The 12,587-nt window shown below is 46.3% G+C and overlaps 1 protein-coding gene across 1 annotated transcript in view; it reads right to left on the bottom strand.

Moving 5' to 3' along the window:
* Positions 1–12,587, bottom strand: part of sycp2 (synaptonemal complex protein 2) — a 1,164,109-nt gene that overhangs the window by 95,169 nt on the left and 1,056,353 nt on the right. The window contains exon 38 of the mRNA XM_070894856.1: positions 11,883–11,977. Coding sequence (XP_070750957.1) covers positions 11,883–11,977 — 95 coding nt within the window. The remainder of the gene's footprint in view (positions 1–11,882; positions 11,978–12,587) is intronic.

Genomic DNA, 12,587 nt, shown 5'->3' with positions numbered 1-12,587 from the left:
CCCACACTGTTCGGCAGAAGCTGGCTGGGAAAAATCCGCTGGAACTGGGACGACATCCGAGCGCTTTCGTCCATCGATGACGCCTCATGTGCCCAGGTTCTGAGCAAGTTTCCTTCGTTGTTTGAGCCAGGCATTGCAAGTTTCTCTGGGGAAAAGGTGCAGATCCACTTGGTTCCCGGTACACGACCCATCCACCACAAGGCACGGGCGGTGCCATACATGATGCGAGAGAAAGTGGAAATTGAGCTGGACAGGCTGCAGCGGGAAGGCATCATTGCACCGGTGGAGTTCGAGTGGGCCAGTCCGATTTGTTTCAGTTCTCAAAGGCGAAGGCATGGTCAGAATTTGTGGGGACTATAAAGTAACGATTAACCATTTTTCGCTACAGGACCAGTACCCGCTACCCAAGGCAGACGACCTATTTGCGACCCTGGCTGGAGGAAAGACATTCACCAAGATGGACCTGACCTCGATGACGCAGGAACTGGCGGAATCTTCGAAAGGCCTCACCTGCATCAACACGCACAGGGTCTGTTCATCTATAATAGATGCCCGTTTGGGATTCGATCGGCCGCGGCAATCTTTCAAAGGAACATGGAGAGCCTGCTAAAGTCAGTTCCGCGCACCGTGGTTTTCCAGGATGACATACTGGTCACAGGTTGGGACACCATCAAACACTTGCAGAACCTGGAAGAGGTTCTAAGTCGCTTAGATCGCGTGGGGCTCAGGTTGAAACGCTCGAAGTTTGTTTTCCTGGCGCCAGAGGTCGAGTTCTTAGTGAGAAGAAACGCGGCAGATGGCATCAGACCCAACTACGCCAAGTCGGAGGCATCAAGAAAGCGCCGACACCACAGAACGTGACGCAGCTGCAGTCGTTCCTGGAACTCAACTATTTCGGTAATTTCCTACCTGGGTGAAGCACCTTGCTAGAACCCTTACATGTGCTGCTACATAAGGGAGATGACTGGGTATGGGAGAAATCACAAGAGGCTGCTTTTGAGAAAGCCAGAAATCTGTTACGTTCCAACAAACTGCTTGTTCTGTATAACCCATGTAAATGTTTAGTGCTAGCTTGCGATGCGTCTTCATACGGGGTCGGGTGTGTGTTACAACAAGCAAACGAATCGGGAACATTGCAGCCGGTCGCCTATGCGTCCAGGAGTTTGTCCAAGGCCGAAAGGGACTCTAGCATGATTGAAAAAGAAGCTCTGGCATGTGTTTACGAGGTGGAAAAATTACACCAGTATCCGTTTGGTCTCAAGTTTGAGTTAGAAACTGACCATAAGCCGCTCATATCGCTATTCTGAGAGCAAAGGGATTAATACCAATGCCTCTGCCCAAATCCAAAGATGGGCGCTTACGCTGTCTGCAGATAGCTATGTAATCCGCCACTGACCAGGCACAGAGAACTGCGCTGATGCTCTCAGTCGGCTACCATTGCCCACCACCGGGGTGGAAATGGCACGGCCTGCAGACTTGCTCTTGGTGATGGATGTATTTGAAAACGAAAAGTCACCTGTTACGGCCCGCCAGATCAGGGCCTGGACCAGCCAGGATCCTTTACTGTCCCTTGTAAAAAACTGTGTCCTCCATGGGAGCTGGTCCAGCATCCCAGCAGAGATGCATGAAGAGATCAAGCCGTTCCAGCGGCGCAAAGACGAAATGTCCATACAGGTAGACTGTCTTTTGTGGGGTAATCGTGTGGTTTTGCCTAAGAAAGGCAGGGAAATGTTCATACGCGACCGACACAGTACCCACCCAGGCATAGTAATGATGAAAGCTATTGCCAGATCCCATGTGTGGTGGCCCAGCATCGACTCAGACTTGGAGTCATGCGTGCGCCAATGCAACACTTGCTCTCAACTGAGCAATGCACCCAGGGAGGCACCACTAAGTTTGTGGTCATGGCCCTCCAAACATGGTCGAGGATCCACTTTGACTTTGCGGGCCCGTTTCTAGGCGAAATGATTTTGGTTGTTGTGGATGCTTATTCAAAATAGATTGAGTGTGTAATAATGTTTGCAAGCACGTCCACTGCCACCATCGAAAGCCTACGAGCCATGTTCGCCACGCAGGGCTGCCTGATGTCCTTGTCAGCGACAATGGGCCGTGCTTCAACAGTGCTGAATTCAAGGAATTCATGACCCGCAATGGGATCAAGCACGTCACATCTACCCCATTCAAGCCCGCATCCAACGGCCAGGCAGAACGGACAGTCCAAACCATCAAGCAAAGATTAAAACGTGTGTCGGAAGGCTCCCTGCAGATCGGCCTGTCCCGAGTCCTGCTCAGCTACCGCACCAGACCCCACTCGCTCACTGGGGTTCCCCCAGCCGAGCTGCTCATGAAAAGGTCGCTCAAAACAAGGCTCTCTCTTGTCCACCCTGATCTCCATGATCACGTCGAGGGCAGGCGGCATCTGCAAAGCATGTACCATGATCGCGCAAACTTGTCATGCAATATTGAAGTCAATGACCCTGTATTTGTACTCACATATGGACATGGTCCCAAATGGCTTGCTGGCACCATCATAGCCAAAGAAGGGAGTAGGGTGTTTAGGTCAAATTTCCTAATGGAATAACTTGCAGAAAGCATTTGGACCAAACCAAACTGCGATTCACAAACAGTCACGAGCAACCCGAAGAGGACACCACACCTTCGACCCTCCAACACATGCATACAGGTGGCAGCCGACATCATGGTCAACTACGAAGCTGAACTCACCATCCCCAGCAGCCCGACAAGGCCAGCTGCCCAGCAGCCCAGCGAAGAACCAACCAACTCACCCACACCTGCATTTGTACCGAGACGATCGACGAGGGAGCGAAAAGCCCCAGATCGTCTCACCCTGTAAATAAGTGTACTGTTGACTTTGAGACCGAGTGATGTTATGTATGCAACCTTAGGTAACCTGTATCATACCCCCACCAGAGGGCATACCTATTGGAGTCCCAAGGGATCCCAGCATCCCTTGGGAGCCCAGTATATAAACTGTATGCTGTATGGGCACTCTGGAGTTTGAATAAAAGATCCCACTTACTCATGTCTATAGTACTCAGTTACATTACTTTATCATGAACAGAACACAACGAGACCTGGGTGTCATGGTACACCAGTCATTGAAAGTTGGCATGCAGGTACAGCAGGCGGTGAAGGCGGCAAATGGCATGTTAGCCTTCATAGTGAGAGGATTTGAATATAGGAGCAGGGAGATCTTACTGCAGTTGTACAGGGCCTTGGTGAGGCCATACCTTGAGCATTGTGTGCAGTTTTGGTCTCCTAATCTGAGGAAGAACATTCTTGCTATTGAGGGAGTGCAGCGAAGGTTCGCCAGACTGATTCCCGGGATGGCAGGACTGACATATGAAGAAAGACTGGATCGACTCGGCTTATATTCACTGGAATTTAGAAGAATGAGAGGAGATCTCATAGAAGCATATAAAATTCTGACGGGATTGGACAGGTTAGGTGCAGGAAGAATTTTCCCGGTGTTGGGGAAGTCCAGAACCAGGGGTCACAGTCTAAGGATAAGGGGTAAGCCATCTAGGACCGAGATGAGGAGAAACTTCTTCACCCAGAGAATTGTGAACCTGTGGAATTCTCTACCACAGAAAGTTGTTGAGTCCAGTTTGTTGGATATATTCAAAAGGGAGTTAGATGTGGCCCTTACGGCTAAAGGGATCAGGGGGTATGGAGAGAAGGCAGGAGTGGGTTACTGAAGTTGTATGATCAGCCATGATCATACTGAATGGTGGTGCAGGCTTGAAGGGCCAAATGTCCTACTCCTGCACCTATTTTCTATGTTTCAATGTCCTCTCTAAGCTCAACATGTCTATGAGACCCACCTCCTGCTTCTTCAATCCTATTCCCACAAAACTGCTGACCACCCAACTACCTTTCCTGGTCCAGATGCTAGCTGCCATTGTTTACCATTCCCTCTCCTCAGGTACCGTCCCCCTCCTCTTCAATATCACCGTCATAAACTCCCTCCTCAAAAAACTCATCTTGACTCTTCTGTCCTTTCAAAGTACCGCCCCATCTCCAACCTCCCGTTGATGCCCTTGAACATGGTGTCGCCTCAGAAATCCGTGCCCATCTTTCTCGTACCTCCATGTTTGAATCTCTGCAATCAGTTTCCTCCCCTCCGAAAGCACAAATCAACGTCACAAATGACATCCTCTATGATTGTGACCGTGACGCACTATCCCTCCTCATCCTTCTCGACCTGTCTGCAGCTACTGACACAGTTGACCATACCATCCTCGTCCAACCCCACCCCTCTTTTTTCCAGTTTAGTGGGACTGCCCTCACTTAGTTCTAGTTTTACCTATCTAATTGTAGCCAGAGTATCTCCTGCAATGACTTCTTCTATCACCACCATTACCTCCAGACTCCCTCATAGATCTATCCTTGGCTCTCTCTGCTTTTTATAAATGCTACCACTTAACATCATCATCTGTGCACATCAGTTTCTATATGTAAACTTGCTAACTGCATGAAACAAGTTTGTGAAACCTTAATCCAGTTCATAGAGGAAATGACTCCTAATTCAGCACTAACTGGCTATCTCACTCAGATAAGGCGAAGGACCACCGCGGTGTGTGTGAAATGGGGATCCCCGGAGCAAGGGGAGGCATTCTTCTGAGGTTGGGCAGAGGCATATCATTAGGGCAAATTGTAAGAAACTTTAATCAGCATTTCACTGTGCTAAACTGACTAGCGAGTGCTTGAAATTAGAAGTCTTAGAAGGGGATCGGGAACTCGCTGCCTGGAAGAGTGGATGATGCAGAAACCCTCACCACTTTTAAGAGATGGTTGGATGGGCACTTGAAGTGCCGTAACCTGCAGGGTTACGGACCTCGAGCTGGTAATTGGGATTAGACTGGATAACCTTTTGTTGGACGGCACAGATATAATGGTAAGTACTGCACGGAATAGAATCAAAGACAAAGATGTGATGATTAGTTAAGCTACATTAAGTTAAAATATTTATGCTGCAAAATTTGGCTCAGTAGCGCTCGATTTCTCGGCTCTGTGGGTGCCATATTGTGTCCAAAATGGTGTCTGCACCACATGCACAAACCTCTGGTGTGGGCCATGCCAGGCGCCATTTTGGTGAGGTCATTAGCGCGAGCGCTGGGAGTGTGCGTCAGAATTATGCAGAGAAGGCAGATCGTGATGTCAATGAATGTGCAATGATGATTTGACGCCAGCGCTGCCATTTTCGACCTCACCACTCCAGCTAACACCCTCTGATGCACAGCTGAACATGTGTTCAGCAGCAGGAAAGTGCTATTTAAAGGGATCATCAACCGCTTTCTGGTTAGTTGCCGATTGATTCCGACTGGCTCTTGGTGAGTTTGTAGAAGTGTTTGGTGGTTTGTTATCTTATGTGAAGTTGCTGAGGTGCCCAGGGAGTGGTGTGGCAGGTTACTTCAAGGCTTCTGCTCAGACCAGTTGCTCACAGACACAGGTGCAGCAGTTTGATTCCCCCTTGGTTTGCAGCATGATAGGGAGAATAACCAGAGGTGACACAGAGGAGAACAAGCTGCTCGAAGAGGGAGGAGGAGGTAAGGGAGAAGGACTCTCAGCAGGAGGTCATATTCACCCAGGGTCTTCAGGGAGCAATTCTCCTACCTCAGCGAGGAACAATGTATGCGATATCTTCGCTTCACTAAGGAGATGCTCACTGAAATCTGCCACCTGTTGCAAGCAGAACTGCAACTGAGAACGGTGAGAATGACATTGCTACTAGCTGTGAAAGTGAGCGTGGCCATGAATTTTTATGCATTGGGCTCCTTCCGGGCTGCAGTAGGCGATATTTCCAAAGGTAGGTCACTGAGGCTTTGTGTGCAAAGAGAGGTGAATAAATTCCATTCTCTCTTTCCAGAGAGAAGCAGGTGGAGTGAGCAGGTGGCTTCACCAAGATACCAAGCTTCCCCATGGCGCAGGGTGCCATTGACTGTACACTTGTCACTTTGCTGGCGCTGTATGTGAATTCGGACGTGTACAGCAACCAGAAGGGATTCCACTTCCTCAATTTCCAGCTGGTGTGTGACTGTACTCAGCGTATCATGCAGGTCAATGCTCGGTATCCTGGCAGCAGTCATGATGCCTCCATTCTGCAGCAGTCCTCTGTACCATCCGCATTTGAACCACCATGACAAACCAGAGGGTGGCTACTGGGCGACAAGGGCTATCGGCTGACCATTTAACGAAAGCCATGCTGTCACACGGAATGTGATCGAGCAGACAATTGGGGTGTTTAAATAACACTTCCGCTGCCTAGTGTGTTGCTTTTGTCTTATAACACTCCTGTAAAGCACCTTGGGACATTTTACTACATTAAAGATGCTATATAAATACAAGTTGTTCTTGGAGGAGCCCTGCAGAACCTCGCCATCATGAGGGCACAGCCCTTACCACCAAAGAGCTCACGTGGAGGAAAAGCAGGAAGAGGAGAAGGAGAAAAGGAGGAGATAACCAACGCAGCACCTTTCTGACTGGGCTGTTGATGATCAACTCATCTGACCGCGGCACCAGTGAACACAACGGCAATTCCCACACTAACATTCCCACACCTCACTTTCCCTCTATTACTGACCATCACACTGAACAAAAGGAGGCCATTTGGCCCTTGAGCCTGCTCCGCCATTCAATAAGATCATGGCTGATCTGATCATGGATTCAGCTCCACTTCCCTGCCCGCTCCCCATAACCCTTGACTCCCTTATCGCTCAAAAATCTGTCTATCAGCACCTTCAATACATTCAATGACCCCACCTCCACAGCTCTCTGGGGTAGAGAATTCCAAAGATTCATGACCTTTCAGAAAAAAAATTCCTCCTCATCTCCGTTTTAAATGGGCGACCCCTTATTCTGAATCTATGCCCCTAGTTCTAGATTCCCCCACAAGAGGAACATAAGAACATAAGAAATAGGAACAGGAGTAGGCCATACGGCCCTTCGAGCCTGCTCCGCCATTCAATAAGATCATGGCTGATCCGATCATGGACTCAGCTCCACTTCCCTGCCCGCTCCCCATAACCCCTTATCATTTAAGAAACTATCTACTTCTGTCTTAAATTTATTCAATGTCCCAGCTTCCACAGCTCTCTGACGAAACATCCTCTCTGCATCTACCCTGTCCCCTCAGAATCTCAGAAGCAAGATCACCTCTCATTCCTCTAAATTCTAATGAGTATAGGCACAACCTGCTCAACCTATCTTCACATAACAACCCCCTCATCTCCAGAATCAACCTAGTGAACCTTCTCTGAACTGCCTCCAATGCAAGTATATCCTTCCTTAAATAAGGAGACCAAAACTGTACGCAGTACTCCAGGTGTGGCCTCACCAATACCCTGTACAGTTGTAGCAGGACTTCCCTGCTTTTATACTTTATCCCCCTTGCAATAAAGGCCAACATTCCATTTGCCTTCCTGATCACTTGCTGTACCTGCAAGCTAACTTTTTGTGTTTCATGCACAAGGACCCCCAGATCCCTCTGTACTGCAGCATTTTGTAAACTCTCCCCATTTAAATAATAATTTGCTTTTTTATTTTTCCTACCAAAGTGGATAACCTCACATTTTCCCACATTATACTCCATCTGCCAATTTTTTGCCCACTCACTTAGCCTGTCTATATCCTTTTGAAGATTCTGTGCGTCCTCCTCACAGCTTGCTTTCCCACCTATCTTTGTATTATCAGCAAATTTGGCTACATTACACTCGGTCCCTTCATCCAAGTCTTGAATATAAATTGTAAATAGTTGAGGCCCCAGCACTGATCCCTGTGGCACCCCACCAGTTACAGTTTGCTAACCTGAAAATAACCCATTTATGTTTTCTCTGTTTTCTGTTAGTTAGCCAATCCTTTATCCATGCTAATATATTACCCCCAACTCAGTGAGCTCTTGTCATGTGCACCTTTTATATGGCACCTTGTCGAATGCGTTCTGGAAATCCAAATACACGACATCTACTGGTACGCCTTCATCCACCTTGCTCATTACATCCTCAAAGAACTCCAGCAAATTTATCAAACATAATTTCCCTTTCATAAAACATGCTGACTCTGCTTGACGGCATTATGATTTTCTAAATGTCCTGCTACTGCTTCCTTAATGATGGACTCCAGCATTTTCCCAATGACAGATGTTAGGCTAACTGGTCTACAGTTTTCTGCTTTCTGTCTCCCTCCTTTCTTAAATAGGAGCATTACATTTGCGATTTTCCAGTCCACTGGGACATCTCCAGAATAGAAACATAGAAATTTATAGCGCAGAAAGAGGCCATTTCGGCCCATCGTGTCCGAGCCGGCCGACAAAGAGTCACACGGCCCTCGGTCAGCAGCCCTGAAGGTTACATATAAACTGATGAACAATGAACAATGGCGGAAAGGCCCAACCAGTCCACCTCACACAACTGCGACACCCTTTGCACCGCAATATTCTACACTCCACCCCAACTGGAGCCATGTGATCTCCTTAGAGAGGAAAAAAACAGATAAAAACCCAGGCTAATTGGGGAAAAAAAATCTGGGAAAATTCCTCTCCAACCCATCCGGGTGATCGAAATTAGTCCAGGAGATCACCCTGGCCATATTCGATTCGCTGCAGTACTTACCATCATATCTGCGCCAGCCAACAAGAGATTATCCAATCTAATCCCAATTACCAGCTCTAGGTCCGTAACCCTACAGGTTACTGCACTTTAAGTGCCCATCCAACCATCTCTTAAAAGTGGTGAGGATTTTTGCATCCACCACTCTTCCAGGCAACGAGTTCTAAACCCTCACAATCCTCTGCGTGAAGAAGCCCCCCCTCAAATCCCCTCTGAACCTTCCACCAACCACCTTAAAACTATGCCCCCTCGTAATTGACCCCTCCACCAAGGCCTTTTATATCCACTATGTCCAGGCCCCTCAAAATTATGTACACCTCAATGAGATCTCCTCTCAGCCTCCTCTGTTCCAATGAGAACAAACCCAGCCTATCCAATCTGTCCTCATAGCTAAGTTTCTCCATTCCAGGCAGCATCCTAGTAGATCTACTCTGCACCCTCTCTAGTGCAATCACGTCCTTCCTGTAATACGGCGACCAGAACTGCACGCAATACTCCAGCTGTGGCCTAACCAATGTATTGTACAATTTAAGCATAACCTCCCTGCACTTATATTCTATACCTCTGCCAATAAAGGCAAGCATTCTGTATACCTTCGTAACCACATTATCCACCTGGCCTGCTACTTTCAAGGATCTGTGGAAAAGCACTCCAATGTCCCTTTGTTCATCTACACTTTTAAGTGGCCTACTACTTAATGTATATACCGTGTTCTTATTAACACTCCCGAAGTGCATTATCTCACACTTCTCTGAATTAAATTCCATTTGTCACTGCTCTGCCCACTTGACCAGTAGATTGATATCCTCCTGCAGTCCATGACTTTCCTCTTCATTATCAACCACACAGCCAATTTTAGTGTCATCTGCAAACTTCTTAATCATACCCCCTGTATTCAAATCTAGATCATTGATATATACCACAAAGCAAGGGACCCAGTACTGAGTCCTGCGGAACCCCACTGGAAACATTCTTCCAGTCACAAAAACATCCATCAACCATTACCCTTTGCTTCCTATCTCTAAGCCAATTTTGGATCCAACTTGCCACTTTATCCTGGATCCCATGGGCTTTAACCTTCATGACCAGTCTACCATGTGGGACCTTATCAAAAGTTTTGCTAAAGTCCATATATACTACATCATACGCATTACCCTTATCAATCCTCCTGGTTACCTCCTCAAAAAATTCAATCAGGTTAGTCAAACTCGATCTTCCCTTAACAAATCCGTGCTGACTGTTCCTAATTAATCCTTGCCTTTCCAAATGTAGATTTATCCTGTCTTTCAGGATTTTTTCAAATAATTTTCCCACCACTGAGGTTAGGCTGACAGGCCTGTAATTACTCGGCCTATCCCTCTCTCCCTTCTTAAATAAGGGTACTACATTAGCAGTCCTCCGGCACCATGCCTAAATCCAAAGAGGACGGGAAAATGATGGTCAAGGCCTCTGCTATTTCCTCTTTTTCTTCACTCAACAACCTGGGATGCATTTCATTTGGGCCTAGGGACTTATTTACTTTCAAAGCTGCTAAACCCCTTAATACCTCCTCTCTCACTATGTTTATTTCATCCAGAATTTCACACTCCTCCTCGACAGCAGTATCTGCATTCCTTTCCTTTGTGAAAACAGACGCAAAATATTAAGAACCCTCCTAACATCTTCCACCTCCACACACAGATTACCCTCATGGTCTCTAATAGGCCCGACCCTTTAGTTATCCTCTTACTCTTAATATATTTACAGAACATCTTTGGGTTTTCCTTAATTTTACCAGCCAAGAATTTTTCATGCTCTCTCTTAGCATTCCTAATATCCTTTTTAATTTTACCTCTTAACTTTCTATATTTCTCCAAAGGTTCTACAGTATTTAGCCGTCAGTATATGACATACGCGTCCCTTTTTTTCTTTATCATTCCCTGTAAGTCCCTAGACATCCAGGGGGCTCTAGAATTGTTATTCCCACCCTTTTTCTTTCAGGGCACATGTTTGGCCTGAGCATTCCGGATCTCTTCTTTGTTCCGACACTGCTTTGCCCACAAGTAGCTGTTTCCAGTCCACTGTGGCCAAATCACTCTTCAACTTAGCAAAGTTAGCTTTTCCCCAATTTGGGAATGTTATTCCAGGTCTATCCTTGTCCTTATCCATAATCTGACTGAATTATGGTCACTGGCACCCACGTGCTCCCCCACTAATACCCCTTCCACCTGCCCAGCTTCATTCCCCAAAACTAAATCCAAAACCGCCCCCTCTTGTGTTGGGCTTGTTACATACTGACTAAAAAAAGTTCTCTTGAATGCATTTTAACAATTCCGCACCCTCTATACCCTTCACACTATATTTGTCCCAATCAATATTTGGATAGTTAAAATCCCCTACTATTACTGCCCTATGGTTTTTGGACTTCACAGCAATTTATCTACATATTTGCTCCTCTATCTCCCTCCCACTGTTGGGGGTCTATAATACATGCCCAGCAGTGTAATTGCCCCTTTTTTTCCAATTCAACCCATATGGCCTCATTTGATGGATCCCTCGAACATATCATCCCTCCTCAGCGCTGTAATAGTTTCTTTAATCAATACCGCGACCCCCCTCCCTCCCTTTTTATCCCCCTCTCTGTGCTGTCTAAAAATCCTGTAACCAGGAATATTGATCTGCCAAACCTGCCCCTCTTTCAGCCATATCTCTGTAATGGCTATATTGTCATACTCTCAATGTCTGGGGAATCCAGGGAATTTTGGTAGGTTACAACCAATGCATCCACTATCTCTGCAGCCACCTTTATTAAGCTTTAATTTAAGTTTTCTTAAAAAGCCCTTTAACTTAGCAAACATGTTTAAATGTAACCAACAAATAAGGAAGGGTATGAGTGCAATTATCTGCATGTGGCAGTTGCGAGGAGTTAAGGCTGGGGTATTTCTGATACATGGATTCTAATCAGAGCTTCAGGCCAGGGCGGGGAGAAGGGGCAGTGCTGCTGACTGCTAGAGCTCAATGAAGAATGGTTGACATGACAACTGAGGATGGGGAGGACCCGATTCAAGGTGGTGAACAAGGATAAAGGTAGAGAAGAGACAGTGGAAGGCGATACTGGCAGGCAATTATCAATCAAATAAAAGAACGAAAGAGGAAAGAGTGCAGGACTAAGACTCAGGACATTCTGGTACAAAGTCAATTCCAAAGCTCCAAGCAGTGCAAAAAGGTCTGATTCAACTGCTGAGAATATCTGATATCAAATATCACAGTGCAAACCTGTAGCCATGGATCTGAAGGTTTGTTGATGACATTCTTTGCTGAACAGATTTCAGAGAAAACTTGGTAAAAGTGTCAATCCTTTGCGAGTGCTTCTGCGGAGAAAATAAATATGATGTCACCATCTCAAATCTCAGTATCTGCAATAATAATAGGGAAAGTGATCATACAACTCAGATTTAACAACTACACACGGGGAACGATGGACATGGAGAGTCTTTACACGTTCAAAAGAAGTTAGATAGTTCTTTGGCAAAAGAAGAGACTTAGGTTTGAGAGATGTTTGTATTTTTAAGAATAGAGCACAATGGAAACCACTCTGGTCCTATCTCATTTTATGATCCAATATTACTCAGCGCTATCCTTCCATATCCGATGAACTGACCAACTGATGAAAGATATTTTGAAAACATTAATTAATCCATAAACATGTGAGTTACTAAAGATGGATAAGTACAGATGAAAGTAAAGGTGTTGGGGATGATGGAGGAATGGATAAAGGTGATACAGAGGGAATGGTCCTGACCGAATACTGAAAGGGAAGAGGAAGGGAAGATGTGTTTGTTATGACATTGCATTGAAGGTGGCAGATAAAGCAGAGAATGATCCATCGAATGTGGAGGGTGGAAGATTAGGCCAAGGGAGACCCTATCAAAGCTGTGGGAGAGAGAAGTATCGGTTAGTACATTGGGGGTGTAAATGGGA

Source organism: Pristiophorus japonicus, chromosome 12 (assembly GCF_044704955.1).
Source record: "Pristiophorus japonicus isolate sPriJap1 chromosome 12, sPriJap1.hap1, whole genome shotgun sequence".
NCBI classification, from domain to species: Eukaryota; Metazoa; Chordata; class Chondrichthyes; family Pristiophoridae; genus Pristiophorus; species Pristiophorus japonicus.
This window is presented reverse-complemented; position numbering and strand designations above follow the sequence as displayed.